General features: G+C 48.8%; 10 protein-coding genes across 10 annotated transcripts; 3 read left to right on the forward strand and 7 right to left on the reverse strand.

Moving 5' to 3' along the window:
- Nucleotides 1–634: 634 nt before the first annotated feature.
- On the reverse strand, nt 635–1044 carry VTN00DRAFT_801 (uncharacterized protein; the record flags this gene model as incomplete). The annotated part of the gene is made up of 4 exons (XM_069434817.1): nt 635–735; nt 792–797; nt 851–901; nt 957–1044. 4 exons carry the CDS (start codon nt 1042–1044, stop codon nt 635–637), a joined length of 246 nt encoding a protein of 81 aa, XP_069291508.1.
- A 605-nt stretch (nt 1045–1649) lies between these two features.
- On the forward strand, nt 1650–2420 carry VTN00DRAFT_802 (uncharacterized protein; the record flags this gene model as incomplete). Its single annotated transcript, XM_069434828.1, has 1 exon — nt 1650–2420. One exon carries the CDS (start codon nt 1650–1652, stop codon nt 2418–2420), a length of 771 nt encoding a protein of 256 aa, XP_069291509.1.
- A 386-nt stretch (nt 2421–2806) lies between these two features.
- On the reverse strand, nt 2807–3953 carry VTN00DRAFT_803 (mitochondrial 37S ribosomal protein mS42; the record flags this gene model as incomplete). The annotated part of the gene is made up of 4 exons (XM_069434839.1): nt 2807–3337; nt 3402–3526; nt 3647–3827; nt 3891–3953. The coding sequence occupies 4 exons, from the start codon at nt 3951–3953 to the stop codon at nt 2807–2809; spliced, it is 900 nt and encodes a 299-aa protein (XP_069291510.1).
- Nucleotides 3954–4688: 735 nt separating this feature from the next.
- On the reverse strand, nt 4689–5048 carry VTN00DRAFT_804 (uncharacterized protein; the record flags this gene model as incomplete). Its single annotated transcript, XM_069434850.1, has 1 exon — nt 4689–5048. The coding sequence occupies one exon, from the start codon at nt 5046–5048 to the stop codon at nt 4689–4691; it is 360 nt and encodes a 119-aa protein (XP_069291511.1).
- A 280-nt stretch (nt 5049–5328) lies between these two features.
- VTN00DRAFT_805 (uncharacterized protein) lies at nt 5329–5892 on the forward strand (the record flags this gene model as incomplete). Its single annotated transcript, XM_069434861.1, has 1 exon — nt 5329–5892. The coding sequence occupies one exon, from the start codon at nt 5329–5331 to the stop codon at nt 5890–5892; it is 564 nt and encodes a 187-aa protein (XP_069291512.1).
- Nucleotides 5893–6523: 631 nt separating this feature from the next.
- Nucleotides 6524–8571, reverse strand: VTN00DRAFT_806 (uncharacterized protein; the record flags this gene model as incomplete). The annotated part of the gene is made up of 6 exons (XM_069434872.1): nt 6524–6642; nt 6697–7143; nt 7199–7528; nt 7685–8194; nt 8358–8407; nt 8468–8571. 6 exons carry the CDS (start codon nt 8569–8571, stop codon nt 6524–6526), a joined length of 1560 nt encoding a protein of 519 aa, XP_069291513.1.
- Nucleotides 8572–13337: 4766 nt separating this feature from the next.
- Nucleotides 13338–15142, reverse strand: VTN00DRAFT_807 (uncharacterized protein; the record flags this gene model as incomplete). Its single annotated transcript, XM_069434883.1, has 2 exons — nt 13338–14876; nt 14951–15142. The coding sequence occupies 2 exons, from the start codon at nt 15140–15142 to the stop codon at nt 13338–13340; spliced, it is 1731 nt and encodes a 576-aa protein (XP_069291514.1).
- Nucleotides 15143–16051: 909 nt separating this feature from the next.
- Nucleotides 16052–16815, reverse strand: VTN00DRAFT_808 (uncharacterized protein; the record flags this gene model as incomplete). Its single annotated transcript, XM_069434894.1, has 3 exons — nt 16052–16093; nt 16167–16410; nt 16469–16815. The coding sequence occupies 3 exons, from the start codon at nt 16813–16815 to the stop codon at nt 16052–16054; spliced, it is 633 nt and encodes a 210-aa protein (XP_069291515.1).
- A 722-nt stretch (nt 16816–17537) lies between these two features.
- Nucleotides 17538–19092, forward strand: VTN00DRAFT_809 (uncharacterized protein; the record flags this gene model as incomplete). Its single annotated transcript, XM_069434905.1, has 2 exons — nt 17538–17711; nt 17767–19092. 2 exons carry the CDS (start codon nt 17538–17540, stop codon nt 19090–19092), a joined length of 1500 nt encoding a protein of 499 aa, XP_069291516.1.
- A 1598-nt stretch (nt 19093–20690) lies between these two features.
- Nucleotides 20691–21839, reverse strand: VTN00DRAFT_810 (uncharacterized protein; the record flags this gene model as incomplete). The annotated part of the gene is made up of 1 exon (XM_069434917.1): nt 20691–21839. The coding sequence occupies one exon, from the start codon at nt 21837–21839 to the stop codon at nt 20691–20693; it is 1149 nt and encodes a 382-aa protein (XP_069291517.1).
- Nucleotides 21840–21844: the final 5 nt, after the last annotated feature.

Genomic DNA, 21844 nt, shown 5'->3' on the forward strand with positions numbered 1-21844 from the left:
AAACACTTCTAAGCAACTAAGCAAACTTTTAACGAAAAGCACTTCCGAGGATCAGTCTAGTTAACAGCCAAGACATACACTTGAAAGAAAGGAACATTAAGAATGTAATAATAATATAATAATAACCGGATCCTCCGCGAAGACCAAAGCAAGAAGCAGTTGAATGTCCGTTGTTGATTAAGTAGAATCACTTGTCGTTGTAAGCAAACGCTCAGCCTCTTCCCATAGCTCAGTCATCTTCTCTTCATCAAACTCCTGGCCTGTTGCTACTGCCTCTACCCATGCAGCCACTATTTGTTGTATTAAGTCATGGATCTGACCCCGAACAGCTTGTCTGTCTGGTATTTTCCAGGCCTTCAAGAATTTGAGATTTGCGCGACAGTCGAGAGAGTTAAGGACTATTGTAGGAGCGGATTTAAGGTGCTCCACATAATCCTTTGCAGAAATCCCATAGCCGTCAATGAAAGCAGGTTCAAAAACTTCAAGATATTCAGGCTGGGTCTCTCTCACAAACTCGATAAGTCAGTTATCAATTTGGACATTCCCACCATGAGCCAGCTCATTCCATGCCTCTGTGTGGCATTTTGTGTGCCCCTCAATTAACACTGTGGCGCGCATCATGAAACTGAATTTGTTATAATTCTGAAGCTCGGTGACTTCTTGTTGAACCCGGTGATGTGAGTTTTTGAGGAATGAGACTGTGCCTGTGAGGGATTCGATTTTTTTTGAAGTATTCTTTCCGAGTTTGTTAGATTCACTCAGGTTGGCTGTGTACTAGGCAGCAGACTCACTTCTATCTTCATTGTGTTAATCTATTAATGTAAAAGTCCTTGAGAGTGTCCGGCGATACGGGCGTTGCTCCTGAAGGATATCGGCTCGTGTGCGAAGAGTTGCATGGTTCCTGGTTGATGCTCCTCGGTGAGTGGGCGTTCTTGATCGATCTCAAATGCTCTCACCCTGCTCATGCAAAGATTGTGGTAACATATTAGCGGGTCTTTTGGCCTGTGAGGATTCGCCCTCGTCCAGGGGTCGCTTTGGAACCATCTTCTTGAAAGGAACATGTTTTCGGGTGGCTTGGAAAGTACTTAAATAAGGGATCTCTCGGAAGAAATATTGAGAGGTTCTCATGTTGAGGGGGTCCCTTGTTTATTTATCGCTTCCTTCTGCCTATCATCTACGTAGTACTGTGTAGGCATGCTTTCGTACCGTGTATGCACCCCTGTCGCTAGGCCTATCGGTCGTTGAAGCACTCGGCGCTGGAACAGGTGCTCGGCACGTCCCGAGACCTCCGTCGCTCCGCCGTCCCGGGACCCGGCGCTAGTTCGCCCAGTGATCCCGAGGCCGAAAAAGGTACGCCGCGGAACGGCCGCGCGACAGTGAACAATCGCAAAGTGTGCCATTGGCATACGACGATGAGTCCAGACATATCCTTCACCCATTAACACTGAATTTTTTCCCTTACCGGTTGCTGAAAGGCAAGAAGATACTGTTTAATATCATTGCTTCATTCAATTACAACCACGAGAAGTTACTACAGTCTCTATTCCATGTGATAGTAGCAGCATCACGGAGTAGACGGAACACCTCCAGAATCCTCGCCTCCTGAATTGAATCAAATCCGAATCTCCTTTTCGACATCCTCGACCGCGATGAAGTCCTCCCCTGTTCCGCGTCTCCTACTCCGGCGCAGCGCCGTCGTTTCCCGCCAAAAACAACCATGCTCTCTCGCAAGAGTTCCAATTTCACAGCAGTCCCGTGCGTTCTCACGACTATCTCAGCCTGAAATCCGATCATTATCGAGACAACGACATCTCCGGTCATATCAGCCACGAACCTGCTCACGATCTTTCCACCTCCCACAATTCTCCTCCCTCTTCAACAACAACAGCAACCCCTCACCGGCACGCACCCTCACTGCAGTCCGCGTCCTCCCCCACCCTCCCGCCCCGCTCTTCCGCATAGTCGCCTCCGTCGAATCCTACTCCCAGTTCCTCCCCTTCCTGACTGAGTCGACCGTGACAGCCCGTGACCCGAAGACCGGATACCCGACGCGCGCATTCTTGACGGTCGGATACGGGCCCCTCAGCGAGACGTTCACGTCGCGGGTGGACTGCGATACGGAGAACTGGGTGGTGGAGGCACGGAGCGGGGCCGAGTTCGCGGGACAGCAATCGTCAGACGGGGAGCCGTTCCCGGGTGCGGATGAGGGTGTGTTTGACCACCTCAGCACGCGGTGGGAGTTGGTTCCTCTCGAGACGGAGGCAGGGCAGGGGCCGCAGACGAGGGTGCAGCTCCAGATACGGTTTCAGTTCCGGAATCAGTTGCATACGGCAATGATGAGTGCGGTGGAGGATAAGATGGCTGCGGTGATGATTGAGGCGTTTGAGAAGCGGATTCGTGAGGTGGAGGGGCAGCGGTGAAAGAAGAGGGATTTGTTTGACACATTTTGTTATGCAGAAGTTGTCGCTGCTTGACCATCTCGGGGAGAAAGCGTGGCTACTGCGGTTATGATGATACACCATCTGAAGAAATGTATAGAGTATCTGCTCAGGCACAAAGCTTGATTGGTCATTTGTAATTTGGTTTATTTTCTTTTCTTTTACATGGGCTCGTTCCGCAGACTCCGGGTGACAAGCCAGGTCGATTTTCTGCCTCCGTCCCTTTTTTTTCTCCATAAAAGAGATGATTTGCTGTACATCTAGACAACATAACCGGAGAACCTAAAACGTAAAGAGAGACGCAAATTGCATGTAGTATAATACAATGGATATTCGCAGCGTCACACAGTAAGAAGCAGACCGTTGTTTCATAGCATACCCAGGCTCCGGTGCTTGTTGGCCTGGGTCCGGGGCGACTTCGCGGCGGTAACCGCGTTATAGTTGTCATACACCACCTGCCAGTCGATCTTATCCCACCACCGCTCGAGGTACTCAGCCTTACCACCGATACCGTAGTCCATCATCCAAACGTGTTCCCAGGTGTTGACGCAAAGGATGGGCTGGACGTCGACCGCGCCGGGGGCCAAGGTCTTCTGGTTCTGAGCGTGCGGGCCCATAGAGCCTGCGTACTGGTTGCCCAAGGGGGCGTCGGGGCTGTGCGTGGCCATGTCCACCGGTTGCCGCCGGGAGTAGGCGCCGGGGTACGGGGAGCCGGCGTTGTACGTACAGAATATGTGAATCAAGCCTTCCCTCTCGAGGTTCTTAGCCAGCCACACAAATCCCGGACCAAACATTGCATTTGCAGTGGCCAGAAAGTCCATCTTTAGGGACTCTATTGACGAGCATGTGTCGATGATTTCTGTCTCGAAATTCTTGGGCATGGGGGTAGGCTCGGGAGCCTGCGACGTAGGTATCAGAAGCAAGGTTTCTGTATGCAAGCGGCTTCTCCTACTCATAACTTACAAGGCAGTTGAAGAAGAAGTGGTTGTTGTGGGCCATTGAGGCGTAGTTAAACAGAGAGGCCATCTCCGGACGGCGGGAGTACTTGATTAGGAGCTCTCCCGGTTTCAAATCGGCATCGACGGTGTCTGTACCGGAACAGCAACGTCAGAACTCCATTCTCGCATTTTATTTCTTCACAGCCTCTCGAGGTCTGTTCAGATATGTTGACCCTCGGCCCTCCGCGGCCTCCAAGTACCGGAACTCACCCTGCGTCAAGAGGTTGAGCTTATCAACGATAAAGGTCTGGTACTGGGTCCAGGCAAAATCAAAGCCTTCCCGTGACAATAATCCTGGAATGCCATTCTCTTTGAAAAACTTGTCGTGTGTCAGTTGTGGCACAAGGTGGAGTCCTCGAGTCTGGAATCGTGGGAGGGCGGTGGAGGTTTTCTAGAAGAGATCAGTGAGCCGGCCGGAACACAGCAGGGCAGCCATTGAGGAAGAGAGCTTTACTCTTGAGAGCACAGAAGCGGCGCGCAGAGAGCTCTGCGGCCGGAGGACCCGTTGGAGCAGCATTATGGGCGACGGTGGTGCAGCAGTCGCAGCATGCCCAAAAGAAGCCGAGCTCGTTCGTCTCGATCTCGCGCTCCGAGAATTTCTGCGTCCCGTTCGGGAATAGCGCTGCTGAGTCACCCTCGGTGCTCCGCGGGCCAATCACCGTGCGGGGTCGCGGCGGCAGCGGCCTCGTCTGAGACGGACGCGCTCTCTGCTGCCGCCAGCATCGTCCTCTCTGCCAGTGACAGTCTGCTGCCCAACCGCCCGGCTGCAGACGTTCCGTTTCATATCTGGACGGCATACAAAGTGGATATTTTTGACCTGTAGATGGGCCGAGTTATTGCTGTCTGCAACTTTCTTCTCTTAGCGTGCGGCAGGATGGTGGTCCTCTCTTCCACTCGGCGCTTCCGCACTTCCTATTTTGGAACTGCAGCGCGTGCATCTCGATTGATTTCTCGGCGTTTGCAGAATGATCTCTGCTTTGTTGGGCTCCATATAGCCATGGATTCCCGTTGCTGTTTCTTTCTCAGTCTGTCTTTCAGAGTTCTGCGCTGAAAGGCGTTTTGTGTCTCATCTTTCAGTCCTTGTCACTGCTCGGTTCTTTATATACTAAACAGACTGCGTCTGTTTCTTGATCCTTTTTCTCACCTCCTCTGTCTAGGCGTTTTTCCCTCTTGAGACGTCTTTATTGATAGAATCAGCGCGCGTCTGCGTCGCCAGCATGGCGAAGTTGACTATACATACTCTTCTCAGCATTTATCTGATCTTCTTAGGCGCCTCATCCACAGCAGCCCTAGCGATAGTTGTCATCCCAAATCCGTCCTTTGGGCTCTTAGCTCGAGACGCTGATGCCTGTCCCAGCTCATTCGCTCGCTGTGGGGATTCAAAGCTACCATCGAATTTCTGTTGCCCTTCGTCATCGACCTGTATCAGTCTGGATGACTCGAGCTCCGCCATTTGCTGTCCTAATGGATCGGATTGTTCGGTTATCAAGCCTATCGCATGCAATTTACAGCTGCAGAATGCCACAGCCGACCCAGAAGCCACTGTGAAAACTATCCGACTCGATGATAATCTACCAACATGCGGGTCCGCGTGTTGTCCCTTCGGATACATATGTCAAGACGGAAATTGCGCCCTTAACAATGAAACCTCTTCAACGGCGACTTTATCCATCTCGCCATCATCCACGTCGACTTCTACATCTTCGACTTCCGCTACAAATTCCCCTACAAAAGCCTTTGCGACGACAACGTCGGATTTTCCTCTCCCTTCCTCGTTTGCAACTTCACTGGCGGGCTTTAACACAGGCTCAGCCACATTGACGCCAAATTGTCCATCGTTCCCTGGCAAAGCCATTGCTGCAGGCTTCTTCCCGGGTATGATCTGCGGGGTTATGGCAGCTCTACTCGTTATGATGTGCTTAAAACGACGGCGGAAATCCTATCCATCCACCTCTTCCAAGGTGTCTCACCTCAGGAAGCGATCGTCAGACGGGACACTAATTAGTATATCGGGTCCGATCCCTTCAGAAGAGAACTCCTTCCGAACGGATTTCCTCCGACACAGCCCCGGCAACCGTAATCCCGAGCGAACGAAATCCATGCTGCACCGGACTGGAACACGCGTGAAGAGCTTCTTCGGGTCGAGTCCTAAGCCGAACCGGACCCGATATGTCGTGGAAAAGTCACCTCCTCCACCGCTGCCTGTCACGCCACCTCAGAAGATATATCCACGGCGCCAGCCTAACACGGAGTTTATCAAAGTGTACTCCCCGGCTGGTGGGCTTGTGGATTCGGATATGCTCCGTCCTGCACCGCTGGCACAAGCAAGACCAAATACAACGTTCACGGAAATGATGGAGAATGTTGGGTTCCAGAACGACAGAGGTAGCCCATATTTTCGAGTTACTGATACCCCTGAACCCCGAGATCGTGGCGCGCGGGACAACCGTTTTTGAGGGATAGACTCGTTTATTCATCTTGCATCTCTATAGCATTATCTGAGGCGTTCGACTTGTTTTCAGATCATTGTTCATGGCTATCTAGATAGATGTCTTGTAGATAAAGCCTTTCAGTATATATATACCCTTAATCTAGATTCTAATACCATCTCCTTTTGTATATATGACATCCCTAATCTGCATCGGCCAAACGTATCCTTATCGATCAATTCCTCAGGCAGGTAGGTCTCCATACAAAGGCAGAACCAGATCTCCCCTAACGGAACCTAATCCTGGTGACCAGTGACATTGCTGTGACTTTGGCCCGTGAGACGGCAAAGGATACGGGAGACCAAAAATAGTGACAAAGCAAGGCTTGAAGACTACCATACGCTACTGGCGTGCAACAGTTTAAGCTAGACAAAGCCCTTTCCAATCTTAAACTAATAAACTGTACAGAGGAAAAGACCAGGAGACATGTAAATGTAGGTAAAAAGGTAGCGTTTAAAGGAAAAAGGCAAATTAACAGGATTAAAATTGAGCCCACATGGATTGATAACTCACTGAGCTGTCAGATTGAACTAAATCCTGCCTTGAAAATTTCTCAAAATGTGATATAACGGTGAATCAAGACTCGTTTTTAATGAAACTAAGGACATTGTTGATCTTTGGGAATACCGTCCTTCTTGTCGTAGGCAAATATCGTGAAGGCAATGCAATCGCGCTCGTTCGAACCGCCTTTCTTTGCATCCACTGTGTTTGTATCACCTATAAAAGCGAGTTAGAATTATGCACCCTTTGCGCGGGTCTGGTTGGGCCTACAGTCATCCATGGCAGATTGTAGCGCCTGTTTACATGTCTCCTCAAAGTCAGATCCTCCACACGTGAAGTCGACTAGTGAACAAGGAATGTAGTCGTCTTCGCATGCCACCAGCGCCACCTTTGCGAAGATCAAGGTATCACCTCTCTCTTCCTGCGTTGTCTGGATGCAAGGTGCGCCGGTTTTGGCCTCGAACTTTTGCTTGCACAGCTCGTTGATTGCATCGATTCCTGTGCTGCGCCGGAAGGTTGGACTGTAAGGCGCTTTGTCCGCTTGACAGGCTTTATTTGACAATCCGTTCTGGTCTGGCTTATCAGTGTCCTCTGGACTGGTCTCTGTTGCTGTGCTTGGTGAAGTCTTCGGGGGAGTGGTTTTGTAGGTATATTCGGCGCCACACTCTATTTTCATGTGTCCCTCCGGCTGCATGGAATGACTGTCGAGACCCATGCCTGTTTGCTGTGTTAGAACTTGACATTTGAAATGGTAGTAATGATTGATTATTACATTTGGTGACGAGTGCCTTGTATGCGGCAGCACAGTCCATTTCGCATTCCCCTTTCCCGGGAGAGTAGTCGAAGTGGAAAGTATAACCTTCATATGCGTTGGATTGTCTCGCGAGATCTTTATTGGTAAGATCAGCGCTGTCTTTCCTGGTAGGGTCAAGTACTTTGCAAAAGGATACCGCTAATTTTTGCACAAAGGAAGTGTCGATGCCAGATGCGTCTTTGAGCGGGTTGTCGTTTGGAAGGCAGCTCGCGCTAGGTCCTGGAGGAGTCGTATCGTCAACGAGGTTAGCGAGAATCGTTTGTTGATTTTCGAGTATATCTTTCTTCACTGGATGAAATGGTTTCATGAGGTCCATGCACCGGCAATATTTCCATTTCCCCTTTATTGACGCGGTGTTAGTGCTAATGCGTACTGAAATATGATTGTACATACAAGGGAAGAGACTTCACATTACCTCTTGACACACATTTTCGCGTCCCTTACAGTCATCGTCATCGCAAACTGGAGCATTTATGCTAGTAGGCGCACCTTTAGGACATCCAGTTGCCGATGTAGTCGATGTATGTGAGGGGTTCACGACCGAGGAAGGAATGACAAAAGCGTCGGGAACGTCCTGATGATTTGCTGCGGCGTCCTCCATGAGATTGTAGAAGACGATTGCTAGCGCACCTGCACCTGCACCTGCTGCCAACTTAGGTGGAATAACTGCTCCACCGGCTCTCATAGCACGGATAAGTTCCTGCAGAGCTTCTCCAATATCGTTAGCTCCGGTCAAGATACAGCCCTCTGGAAGAGCGGCATCTGCCTCTTGGATAACACCGCCTTGGCGGAGTACATCTTCCACGAAGTTCTGCAAACCGCATGCATTAGATTGACGTGCTGTGAGTTTAGGACATGCTGACTTCGCAGCATTGGTAAGGTCTTTGAACTTCCTGACAAGCTCAGGGGTCATGAGAACATCAACGTCTCCGTCTGCGTTCGTGACCACAGCAACTGGAGCTACGTCAGTTACAGTTGCTGGTTTTCTATTTGTTGTGGTTGTCATAACTTGAGTTATGTGTTCTGTATCGGAAGCTTTCCACTGTGGAGATGGTCAGAAATTTCAATATGGATAAGTAAATTGGTATGTGTATCCGAACACTTATCGATTTCCCACCATCAATATAGTCAGAAAAGAGGGAGTGGTACTGGATGTTGGCATATGATCTATTAAATTATCAGTACAAACAAAGATTTCCGCTACTTATTTATAGCGGGAGAAATTACAGATTGGGTATATCAACTGGATTGACACCTATCTGTCCCGGCTTCGTTGGTACAATGGCATGTTGTACCATAGAAAGCTTAGTCCGAGTGGCCATAACCGGCATTGGAGTAGTTAACTGCCTAGCTTCCACGATATATGAGAAAACAAGAAGACTGGTTATCTGATAGGATCTCATGATGCACGGAAAGAGGAACAAGCTGTAGAGTTATAGTGGCAGCGCAATAGCGTAGCAGAGAAGTCGGTCCTAAGATATAGATATAGAAATCGACTGGAGATCAGGAAGCGGATCGCCATCATTTTCAGAGTCATTCCGTGACCTTTATAAAGGCTCGAATGGCTTGGCTTGAGGCTAGCTGTCGTTAATTCCAGGATGGAAGTGCGTCAGTAACGAACCCTGCGATAAAAAGACAAAATTGAAACTTTCTTACACGTGTTTGCAACAACTACGAGCGATTAAAATAGGAACATCTGATCCATCTCTATCTAATAGGTGCGTTTAAAGCTCAAAGCACAGAACTGGCTGTGGTTTCAGGGTTGAAGAGGAGCAGAAGTACTAGATTGTATGTATGTATGTAGCCGAGATGAGCCTTCTAAACTGTAGAACCTTTGTCTCCCCCTCCCAATGTCATTATGAAAACTCAGCTTGATTTAAGCGCCCTCTGATCTGATAAAGCGGATCCCCAACCAGTGCATACTATATTCGGAGTTAAGCAGAAGTAGATGTAACGTGAAACGGATATGTACAGTACCGGGGAGATAACATACTATTGGCGCCCTCTCCTACCTCGTTTTAGTTATACTATTGCGGAAATGTCACCAGCACTATGTAAGTACCCTTATTGAACTATGTAATTATCCTCGTCGAGGATATATAAATATATCAACGGTGTTTGCTCTTGGTAATTTTCGAGTTACATAGGAGCAGGGATAGCCGAGACTAGCCACCCGCGAGTTTCAGGTGGAAACTAAGTAGTTATTATTCGGTACAACATAATTGGATATACTGCTTAAGCTCCAGTTCGACGTCTAATACATAGCTACAGCACTCATGTGAAAAACACGAAGTCATCTGTTATTCTGCCTAAGTCTAATTTGAGTATATTTGCTAAGAATGGGTTCACTTATTTTCCTTTCTAATTCTTATCAAGGCAACCTGCTCCGGCGTGTATACGTCTGTCGTTCCTCAGGCATTACCCTCCTTGGTAAATGTTCCTAATAACCTGTCTTGAATAGTTGCATCATGAAAATATTTATCGGAATAGTCTGCCTCCTGATTGTCATCTTCTCCGGGCCAGTCCAATCGTGGAAGTTGGATCAATCATGTACCAAGGATAATCGTATGCCGTTATCTGAATGCTTCATATTAGGAGTTGGCTAACACAACTTGCTCTAGAAATCCGGCAACTCGTCGAAGATGCTGTTAACAATGCATTTGATATGGCAGATCAAGCTGCAAACGCGATATAACATGAACGAGGAAATCAAGACATCCAAAATGTCTTGAAGTGGTTGTTTTTGAAAGACGATGAGGATCCAACAAATGCTAATGTGGATAAAGTAAAGAGTAAGCCCAAAAGCTTGCCTGACTATCAGCATCATCCTTCGATGCGTCATGACTTACTAGAGGTAGACAGCCTCCAGGGAATTGTTAGGAAGAGGACAAAGACAAATGAACCGCACTGGAGCGACTTTGCAAGTCGCCAACAAAATCCACTGCGTGTCCTAAAACTATTTTCAATAGACTTTACTAAAAGCCTAACAGATAGTCTACTGCGATCTTGACAGACTTGAGAAGCGTGATGATGGTAGATATGTGGACACTGGTATTTTGGCTACCATACTTCCAACGCCTACTCGAGCTGACGCCCTTTCTTCAATTTCAGATACCGACTATGTATTGGATTCAAAAGATGAGAGTTTTATGAAAGGTTACATGGAAATCCTTCCACCAACCCTTGCGTACACCCTCCAAGCCAACCAACAGATACCGTCGCAAATTCAGCTCTGTCCCTGGTTTGTCAACTGGGCAACAACAAAGAGGTTCCAAACCTGGAACGATATCAAGAAGGTAGCAAAAGTATTTGACTATCTTCTTCCAAGGGTAACCAAGGGTTGGCCACTTACACAAATTGATACTTTTGTCATTGTTTGACAAAGTACTGCTACATGAGATGACTTACACCCGACCTGGGGGTAGTACTGTGGATGTATGTCCTTTCCACTGCATGGTTATTTTCTTGTCCTTCACTCCCCTTTTATTTTTTCACTCGCCTTGAATGTCTCTAGTTATCATCATAGGCCAAGAGTGTCGGCGTGACTCTTTATGGAAGAGCATACGGTTGGAACCAATGCAGAAAACTAGCTAAGCGAGGGCCGAGTCCAAATCCGAAGAAGGCAGACGAGAATGCTCAGAGAAATGCAGATTATATTGCACTATTTTGATCAGGTAAGCCTTCTATTTCCCTGAAGTCACAAAAGAGTGTGCTTTGTAACAATTTTTATGTACAGCTGTCCGCTTGATCATGGACCCGAATAACCCTACAAGAGTGACAGAAGACGGGAAACTCGAGCCAATCACACCTAACAACGGAAGGATCAAGAGATGGCCCGAGTTAGTGGATTTAGGATTCCCGCCGGAGAATGGGGCTGTGAAGTCAGGCTTTGTCACTTGACAAGAACAATATCTGCAGATTGATAAAGATGATATGGGGGCAGGGGCGCTCCGTAGTATGTACAAGATGTGCAACCTGCGTCGTAGAAGACCTCTCGAATGTGAAATTACATCTAGAGAAGTTGTCGTACTTTTCGGAAGAGAGTCATGAATCTATGTTTATTTTTTTACACATAAGTACTTACAGATTTAGGAAATATTGTTTCTAAGCTGCTTCTTTTGGGTAAAGACAGCGGTTGCTTTTTCTTCAAAAACTTATCCTTGAACCTGGCTTAAATCAATTTCCCATATCTTGATGACCCTCCTGATGCTTCAAGATAATAGAAAACGGGATATCCCCAACCTCTTCATCATCTCGTCCAACCCTACCTCCCAGTAGAACTCAACTACAAACGATGGTACCTTAATTTGTACCAGTGGCCGCACTAAAGCTGCCACAGCCTCATCGTTCGTGAAATTCCCAAAGTCGAGCGAGACCTGCAGATCACGAAGCCCACGCATCTTTGCAATGACGGAGCACGCCTGCGGCCATGCTTCAGGTGGCCAGTACAGATCCTGCAGTGTATCAAGGATACCAATGTGCAAAGTGCGAATCGAGTGAAAGCGGTGTGGGAGGATAGTATGAGGAAAAGCGATGATAGTTCTGATTAGTCGGATGCAGAAGGTGTTTTGTGTATAGAGAACTTCGATTGCCTCCGAGTAGCTTTGAAAGCCGTAGTAACTCGTTAGTGATGACACGGAAACTGTCACTATCTAGAAATGTAACAGGGATACGTACATAAGCCTGCACGTACGCAATAGTGACAGAAGTCCTTCATCGGGAGGATCACCATACTTACGTCCGTAGTGAGACCCATTGCTCCAGTTAAGACCCAGCATCTGGGACTCAAGTGCTGAACGGTTTTGTCTGTTTCAAAGCAGCGGATACATGCCAGTCTCCCTTCCATGCTCGCGAGGTGCAATTCACGACCGTGCGGCGCAAGCACTTCTTGATATATTCGCAGCCGGATCTCCAGAGGGACATCGAAGAAGGGCGACTGTAGCTGCTCATGCGTCTGCTGTGTCGGAGTTGCTTCAGGGAGCGGTAGAGTGAGTATACGCTGCCACAACTTGGGAAGGGGTCGTGGTGCTTGATGTGGCTTGTTCCTCTTGTGCAAATGGTTCATATAACCACATGGTCCCGAACCCGGAAAACAGCAAAGGCAACAACAGCAAAGGAAAACGACAGCAAAGGAAAACGACAGCACAAGCAATAGGGTACCAGATCGCGTTTATAAGAATTTCACGCAACTTTCCCATTGCTGCTCGAGAAGAAAGGTCACTGGAGACTAGTCCCGATACTATGTGATGTTAAAAGATATAGCAAATGCGATTAGGTGGATTATGGAAAGTACCTACCTGAGAAGGTATGATATATGCGAAGGCTACCAGGTATTCACTGTCTGGATTTATGAAGGTCAAAGGATCACCTGACACAGGAGGCTTGCCACATCCAGAATTGTAGTACTTAATTCGGGGCGGCGCAGTTCATGAAGGACACGGAGTTGCTATGCAGCAGGTCAAAGGAGAGGGGAGGGTGGTGGCTTAGTCGATGCTATGAGAGACAGAACAGGGGCCAGAGACGGCAAGGGACATACTGTACTACATTGACTACAATTGGCTGAGCGAGCGCTGTTAGGAACAGTGAATTGACGCTCGGTAGCAACCATACGTACCTAGTCGGAATTGGAACACCTCAATGTCAAGTCTCAGATCGCGATGGAAACTTTCGTCGTACAGACCTGTTGACCAGCAAGCAGCAACTCACTGTTTAATAAATACGTCTTTTGCCCTAGTCATGTGAAAGATAATTAGCCAAATAATAGACCATAGATGCGAAGTGAAACTGGCCTAGACTACAATATAATAAAATACAATAAAAGCAGCGTGGTTGGTGGTGTTGACTAAAAAAATCATACAACTTTTCCATCGCAATTGTAGTCACGATTCTCAGCACAGGCGTGCTGACACATGGCTAAGATGTACTGTACAGAGGACCACATAGCAACACTCCAGATGTTTTGTCAATAATTAGTACCTACCAGTGGCCAGACTAGTAGACAACCGTCGCAAATGGTATCGTCAGGAGTAGAAATGTACGACAGGAAATAAGTCTAAGAGGTCAGAGGAACAAATATAATAAGCTGCTATTGTACATCTCACTGCTTGGCGCTCTTCCTCTTTTTCCACTCCGATAACACCCTTTTCAACTCCTTAATCAGGCCGATTATAAGCGGAACACCAATAGGTCCCAAGAGAGGCAGATACACAGCCACCTTATGTTCGTCAGGGAAATATACCTGGCCGACCATACTTTTCTCGAAAAAGCTCCTCTCTGCTTCCTTCTCGGCAATGCGAGCACTTGCCAACGCCGCTGAGAACCGGCCTTCTCTGAGATCGGTGCATGCTGATGCAAGATGTGAAAGGGTAGTAGACACAGATGTAGCCACAGTGGCAGGAATAGGGATGGATGGAAGAGACTGGGTAAGGCGGGCTAGGGAGCCCATGGTTGATGAAGCGGAAAGGAGAAGGGTAGCGGCGCGAATACGAATCAAAGTCTGGAGACGGAAAGGAAGAGATGATGGTGTAGCTGGAGTCCCCAGTAAGGTAAGGAGCTGATGTGAGAATGTCATGAAGGCTGGACGCAATGATTCTTTGGAAAGATATGGGGGGTTGTACGGGTTGGACGCTGAGAGAGGGGGGTTGAGAATTGCAACGCCACCCCATTGGGGGATTAGCCAGCTAGTCGCCTGGTTCTCTTTCACGACCAAGGGCGACTGCGACGGATCCGGTACATAAAGAACGAAGTTGATTGTCGGCCCACTGCCAATGCTGGGACTCAAAGGCCACTCAGCGGCATTGATAAATGCACTGAGGTCTTCCTTTCTCAAAGTCCATGCTGCTTGAGATTCGTCGTACTCCGGTTGTGGAGCTGTTGGTGAGAAAGATGCATAAAGCTGAACTTGAGTATCCACGGAAAAGTTGCTGATGGGAGCAAATGCTTCCAGAAGTGGGTTCAGGTACTCCTGGATTGCTGTTTCAATATCCCAAGACGACGGCTCTGACCCTGGAGTGAACAGAGAAAACGTCAGGTGATACGTCTCAGCATACTTCAAGGACCTCGTCAGTCGGCGACTAATGCTTTCCACTAACTCTGGCGAAGCTGAGTTCAATGCAGTGCCTCCCGGGGATTGCTGGCCACTCGATGGTTGGACACCTGGTCCAGAGGGTTGCAGATTTGAAGCAGCCGTGTTACTGTTTGAGAGAATGTGTGCAATGGTAGCTTGTTCCTCGCTGAATAGTTTCTGCAATTCACCGGCGATAAAGGCAGCCAGGGGCGGTTTGGAATAAGATAGTGCGGCAGTCTGGCTTGGAGGATAATATATATCGAGACGAGTAGCAGACGAGTGTAGTTCTGAGCTCGGCGCCGCCGCATTCTCCTGAGGTATTAATCTCACGGTTAGTGCAGCGTCGGCGGTCTCTTGGATATCCTCTTCTTCGAAACTAGCCACTCCATCTCCTGCAGATGTATCCGTTGTCTGTGAAGAATCCACATGCTTCAGGCGCAAATGGTGTGCGGAAAATTCGTTGAGATCATCGAGTGCATGCTGGGTCGTCCGAATGAGCTGCTGCGCTTCTGAAACCTGCATTGACGGAGTCCTAAAGAAGATTTCCAGCGGGAAGACAGGACGACAAGCCTAGATAGAAATCCAGAGGCGTCAGTATCCATAGACCCCGCGCAGTTGCTTGCAAGACAGAACACATCCTATACCTTGCCATCCGCCCAATCGATCATCTCCTGTACAGGTAACCGTGCCCTGTAGATTGATGTCGTCTGCCACCATACAGGAAATCCTAGGAAAATAATAACCGCCCAGAAAGCAATTATGACCTTTGATCTAGTCCGAATAGCCTCCGGGGTTTCTGGAGGAGGTCCATGCTTGAGGCTTGTCGCGGAAGCCATGGTTGCGACGCGGTTCGTGGTGTCACTGTCGGGCCTTGAGGAATCTCTCGAGGACTCTACGCCCCCATCCTTACTGGACATCGTCAATGCATTCTTTCTCAGAACTAAAACGCGATCGAAGTCATGGGAGGAAGTTGGAGGCACGATTGTGCTGCGATCTTGGCGGATGATTGACACTTGGAGAAGTGGCACCAGCTTCAGCGCGCAGGGAGCTCGGGGATGATCGATCTCCGCCGTGTCTGGCTTGGCCGCGCCGCGGTACTACTAATCGCAGAGGGTTCGAGCAACAAAACTACAGCACAAACACCAGTACCACCCGAAAAAAAAAAAACTCTTTGAGTTCAAATTTGAGTGAAAGTGGCCGTGGGATTCTCTCGGTGCCAATCAGATTCATTAAGAGCAAATTTCCCTTGAACAACGGACATCTTTCATCCCCTTGCTGGCTCCTATCTGAATCTAACCCTTTTGACTATAGAAAGAATCTAATCGTAAAGTAAATAGAATTTCCGGAGAAAATAAAAATACATGACGTCGGATCTGCAGTGAACAATCAACATGCTCATGTAGCGTGACAGCTCGAGATCCAAGTCGGCTATGCGTGCGTGGCTTAGGGAAATGGCGCGTTGCTATACACAATTATTGCGAGAACAGATGACATTCTGTCGTTCGTCATACTTTCATTAGAACAGGATTGTATAATACACTGGCTCCATAGCACATAAATCGGGTTGCGCAGTAAATAGCGTACAGTCAACAGTGAAAAAGCCCCATCCATGCAGACGCCTAGCCAAACACATAGGCATTAAGCCTGGGTATCTCAAGCTTTCGCAGGTTCCTAGGATTGGAAGAATAAGGATACAAACGAGGTCCGTGCAAATGATTTCGAACGGTAAAGGCAACGTATTAATGTCAATATTCCTTTTCGAATATCTTCTGGATCGGTTTCGCAGCCTAAGATATCCCCGTTCAGTCAGCATTGCCGTTGAAATGCTTTCAACCTAACGTATAGTGCAAAGACACATACATCGATGAATCTCTCTAGATCCTGGTCGAGGTTCGCCAGATCGTCTTTCCGCTTTTTATTTTCCGCGATTAAAGCCTGTTTGCGTTTCAACAGCTCCTGTCTGGCTTGTTCGAGCTTCTCCCGTTCGGCATGCTCATGATTTATGCGCGCAATCATGAGCTCGTGAGGGTCAGATTCTTTATGCTCTGGGTGGAGGGCGAGGAACTCCTCGACAGGAATCAGCGGCAGAGAAAGGTATTTATGACTGTTAAGAGGAGACAGTTAGCATGCACATCGAGACACGGTGTAAGAACGCGACGCACTCATAAGATTCGCATGCTGCAATCTCTCCCGTCAGATGCCTCTGTTCATAGTACAAGTTTTGCAGCTGCAGATGCAACCGGTCGATTTCTTGACGAGCCTCCGCGGTCGCCTGTTTTGTCTCCCGGACTCTGAGAATGGCATCTCGGCTAAGGCCACGAAGGCGGGCAAGCAACGAGAAAACCAGCTTCTGTTGCTTCGAAACCTCCAACAAGGTTTCCTGGGATAGCACGGGGGAGGATGACGGTTCGAGCAAAGACAGGAGTGTCTGGCACCGAGCAAGCGTCTCCGCGCTGGTGCGCAGCACGGGCAGGAGAGACGGATCCGTGACGATCTCGTTGACACCCATGGCTGCGACAAAGGCGACTTGAGAGGGGAGATGCTGAAGGAGGGGCAGCGGCGGGTGAAGATCTGAGGGAAATGTTGTCTCAATGCAGACGACAGCTAACTTTAACGATGGGCCACACTGGTTGTCGGATGGGGCGCGTGGACCGCACGACGTCGCTGACGGGTCGAGAGAAGGATGTGATCGGTCACCTAGTGACGGGGTTGGACCATTGATGGTAGAAGGCAAAGATGGAGCCAGACGGCGTGTCTTGGTTAAGACTATGTCTGTGAGCTCGCAAAGCCAACAGCGGTCGAGAACTAGAGCACAGTCGGCCGCATGTGAAGTGGAACAAAAGGGTCTGACTCTGGGAGGAGTTCGCGGACTCGCCCCTCTCGGCGCCGGACTTCCCCTTCAAGCAGTCCCTCTCCTCCTTTTGCCCTCCCCTTCACTATTTTTATTCTTACTTAATTTGCTCTTTTTTTTTTCTCCGAGGGATATTTTGCCTTTTTCTCCAAATCCATTTTCTCGCTTCAATTCTTTGTACATAGAGGTATAATATTCAAGTTCAACATTTTCTCCTTCGCTCCCTCTCCGTTGGCACCACTCTTTGCCCGACACATGGTCCGCAAACCCGAACAGAGCACGTTGTCCCTGGAACTGAACGACGCTTTCACAAGAATATAAGAGAGCAGTGGCATGGTTTATTAGCTCTCGAGCTTCATTCAGGTGAAATGAGGGCCAGCATGGCGTGTACGGCGCCGTCCATGACCGTCGAGTCGTATCCCGATGTCGGGACAACAACGTCCTCCACCCCCAACGAAGAAACCCCCCTCCTACGTGATCGGAGAAGAAGACATTCATTTCACGCGGCGAGAAGGTTATCATGTGACTATGATGCGGATGCCATATTTCTGAGAGTCAGCGACCTTCGCTATTTCCGTATTTGAAGCGCTTCACTCTAACCGTGGCTAGGTTGAACTTTTCCTCGCAGAACTGGAAAGGCGGCTCCACTGGCTGGAAGTCTACAGGAAATCCCATATCGTACAAATTGACGCCAGTCTGAAGAGAGGATACGCTACATTGGAGGCTGTTAGGGATTCTTGCTCCTATGCGTCAGGTGAACTGATGGGTGGGGGCAAGAAACGGGCGAAAATTCTGGTGGAAACCCTCGAGGACCGGTACAATGAGGCTCTCGCAACAAAGGAAACACTCGAGCAGAAAGCCCAGGCCGGCATAAGGCTGATGGAGTCATTTTTGATTGAGCTCGAGTCACGAGCACATGCAGTCCGCGACCGAGGTATCTCTGGTGCCTTTGATAACGGATGGAAAGCGGTCGATTCGGGCCTGGCACATGCGCGTGAAGTGGTTGATGAGGGAATGGAGCGTGCCCGACGCGCGAAGGATGCTCTCCGTGAGAGTATCGATCGAGCTATCCAGCTGGCCCAGAAGAACCGTCTGATACATTATTCTGATCTTCCACATCCTTGGCGGGTAAATCCCCATATTCTACAAGGGTACCGCTTTACTACTTCAAAGCTTGAATGCTTCACATCAGTCTTTACCTTCTCCAATGAACTGGTCAACATCTGGTCACATCTGATCGGTTTCTTCATTGTCTTATCGGTGGCCTTCTATTTCTACCCGCTCAACCCCAATTTCTCGCTCAGTACCAAAGCCGACGTTATGATTGCAGCGCTTTTCTTCTTCGCTGCCTGCAAGTGCCTGGTCTGCAGCACCTTATGGCACACGATGAACAGCATTGCCGATCAACCGTTAATGGAACGATTCGCCTGTGTCGACTATACTGGGATTTCCTTGTTGGTTGCGGCCTCTATTGTCACAACAGAGTACACTGCTTTCTACTGTGAGCCAACATCGCGATGGATTTATATCCTTCTCACTTTCTCTCTTGGTATTGGTGGTGTTATTCTTCCCTGGAACCCTACGTTCAATCGTCCTGACATGGCCTGGGCTCGCGTGGCGTTCTATGTGACCCTTGCCTGCACGGGTTTCGCGCCCTTGGCCCAATTGAGCTACACTCGTGGGTTGTCTTGGTGCCTTTATTTCTATGCGCCGGTCATGAAGAGCCTCCTTGTCTATTTCTTGGGTGCATGTATATACGCGTCTCAAGTTCCGGAACGGTGGCGGCCAGGGTGGTTCGATTATTTCGGTGGCAGCCACAATATCTGGCATATCGCTGTGTTGGGAGGGATTCTGTTCCATTATTGTGCCATGCAGGATCTCTTTGCCGGTGCATTTGTAAGGGCAAAAGGAGAATGTCCCAATCTGACCATGTGAGATTACGGGATTTCACACCACAATACGTTGAGGCATCTTTTTCAAAAGACACTGTTTGTGGTCCAATATCATTGGATCGACTGTGTGCTTTCAGGCATGGGGCGTTATAGAGAATAGATTTGAGTCGGGATCATACGGGTCCTCACATTTCTTTCTTCGGTTTTTCAGATCGTACACCAAAACGATCTCAATTATTTTCTCCTTCACGAACAGTAGAAGCCCTAGAGCTCCGGCCTCACTGCTTATTTTCTTCACGGCCTTGCCATGTGCAGTGGCTGCGGGGATTGTCGGTTGCGTTCCTGCCTATATCATGATTGGTGCAAGGAACTGACTTACGTTCGCATTGACACTGAACATCACAGTCTGTGACTGCAGCAAGGAACACGGTTCTGGGCCCAGGATCGGCAGTTGTGCAAGTGTGAATTGAGCCACATGTGCGATCTTCAGAAAACTTGCCCCTGGGCGCATATTTCTATATATCCTTTTTTTATTTTTACATTTTACATGGAGTGGGGCGGTACAAAAAATATTTCAGCTTAGATATACTTCAGAAAATATATCTCCTTCCATCCATTTTTCAGGCAGCACTTAATTCCGAGTCTTGGAGTCATTTAGACTTTGAGGTCTAAGCGCATTTTCTACCGCACTGCGTATCAGCCATACAGCATGTAAGGTGTGGACTTGTGTACGGTATGTATCTGTGTTGTACCAAGTATTTATAGATAATAGGGCTGAGTAGGCACCGCCCCCACTTGATGTGTGCTATCTGAGCCAATAATGGCTTGTTATCACGATCGCGAACCAGCCAATGGTACCAATGACAGTCGATCAGGGACCTGTTGGCGTCAGGTGATCGGCGCTTTGCAAGGTCCATGCGACTTTTTTTACGGAGCACAGTAGGATGATGTGGGTGCCATCTCACATCTCTGAATTTAACATTTTTCTATTCTATTATATTTTCAAGACTCAGGTCTAATATCAATATGAAAAATCTATTTCTCTTTTCAAATGATGCAACCAAATCAGTCCTCTATAGTGGGTATCACGATGAAATCTATCTACGCAGTAGGTCGGAGATAGTTGCGAAGAAGCGACACACAGATTGGTGACAGTGACATATATTTGCGACGTATATTCATCTCTCATCGAGTTTCTGTTTTGCTTTGGGGTGATGCGGTGATGCGAATCATTCCCATATAGGCCATAAAGTTCCAGTCTCTGTTTCTGCCACCTCCGCCGGTCGCAGGAATCGATATTTCCTGGAGATCATTCAGTCTGTCCGGGATGGTTCATTTCAGGGGCGTGGAATCCGAAAGAAGCCCCTGGACAAACCAGCAGAGATGCAGATAAGACATTAGGGCAGGGCATGAAGGTGTCTTCTCAATGCCTTCTTCAGGGGTAGCATTTGGCTCTCTTGGCCCCTTGCGCCGTGAGGCTGACGGGATGAATTGTAGTCCATGGGGACGAGATCTTGAATGCGATTTCTTGTCGATGTTCAATACCTCCAATGTTGCGTTGGATCCAATTTCATCCAGAACCCCGATCCTGTCTCGTATGGCTAAGAAGACATCGAACGACCAGGACCTGAGTCCGATAATTCATGAGGCTCCTTCCTGGTTAGTTTCGGTAGCCAATTCAATCTGCTCCGAAGTACGTTTCCGGAATCGTGCCTGCATCCAGCAGCGATACATTTTCAATTTCTTCTGGCGATTGACGAGCAGTCTCCTGTCAACCCCCAGATTGAGGATTTCAAATGCACCCTTTTCATATTGTGCCGCTTGGTCACCTTCAGCTTTATCCTCATCCTCACCCTGATCCTTCTCTTTCTGGTCAAGTTGAACACCCTTCTCCGGCGTCCACTTTCCCCACATGTCTTCCAGCTCATCTTTATCGAAAAAGTACACTCTTGTACCATCTCCACGAACATAAAAGTTCTCCGCCAGGTACCGGCCCTTCTTGAATCGCACCTGGGCAAGATCGCCCCGCCCGTAGTCTCGGAACAAGACTTCCCCACCGGGTTTCAGGACACGATAGATGTTGCGGATCGCACGATCCCACTGATCCGGTGCCAGGGCAGAGAAAATGAAAATAAGAACGACAACATCGACGGACTCCTCCGTCAATCCGGGAGGTAGGCTGTCTTCCCCCTCCGCCGCCACGTCCCACACATCTGCCGTGATGTTTTTCTCGTTGTAGTACTCGCTTTCCCGCATCACCTTGACAGCTGTTTTGGAAAAGTCGCACGCGTGTATCATAAGCTCCTCATTTTCATTGTTCATCAGCAGCGGAAAGGCTGTGTTCCCCGCGCCAGCGCCGACCTCAAGCACAATCTTCCGCCCCGCACCCTTGCGTGTCACCTCCCCGAGAACAGGGAACTCCTGACGCAGCCACTTGCGGTTCTTGAAGAAGTTAGCCGCATTGTTCTTGTAGAACAGGTTCCACCACTTGGCCGGGTCGGAGTTGAAACGCTTCTTGTCGAAGTCCGAAACGGGCGCCTCGCGCTGCCGCGCATATTGGAGCTCCGCATAGGCTCGGTACTCCTCGTCAGTCTCGACGTGGTCCCAAGCGTTGAATTCGAAAACATCGTCGCCCTCCTCGAGGTAACGCGAGCCAAACTGGAAAGGGTCGCTCCGCTTCAGGTTGTTGGCGGGGTCATGGGAACGATGCGGGGGAACATGAGGCGGCTCGACGAGTTGTGCGACGGTGGCAATGTCGGCGTTCTCTGGAGGGATGGCGGCAGGGGACATTGTGG

The sequence above is a fragment of the Thermoascus crustaceus genome (genome assembly GCF_041956765.1).
Source record: "Thermoascus crustaceus strain CBS 181.67 unplaced genomic scaffold VTN00scaffold_1, whole genome shotgun sequence".
Lineage (NCBI taxonomy): Eukaryota > Fungi > Ascomycota > Eurotiomycetes > Eurotiales > Thermoascaceae > Thermoascus > Thermoascus crustaceus.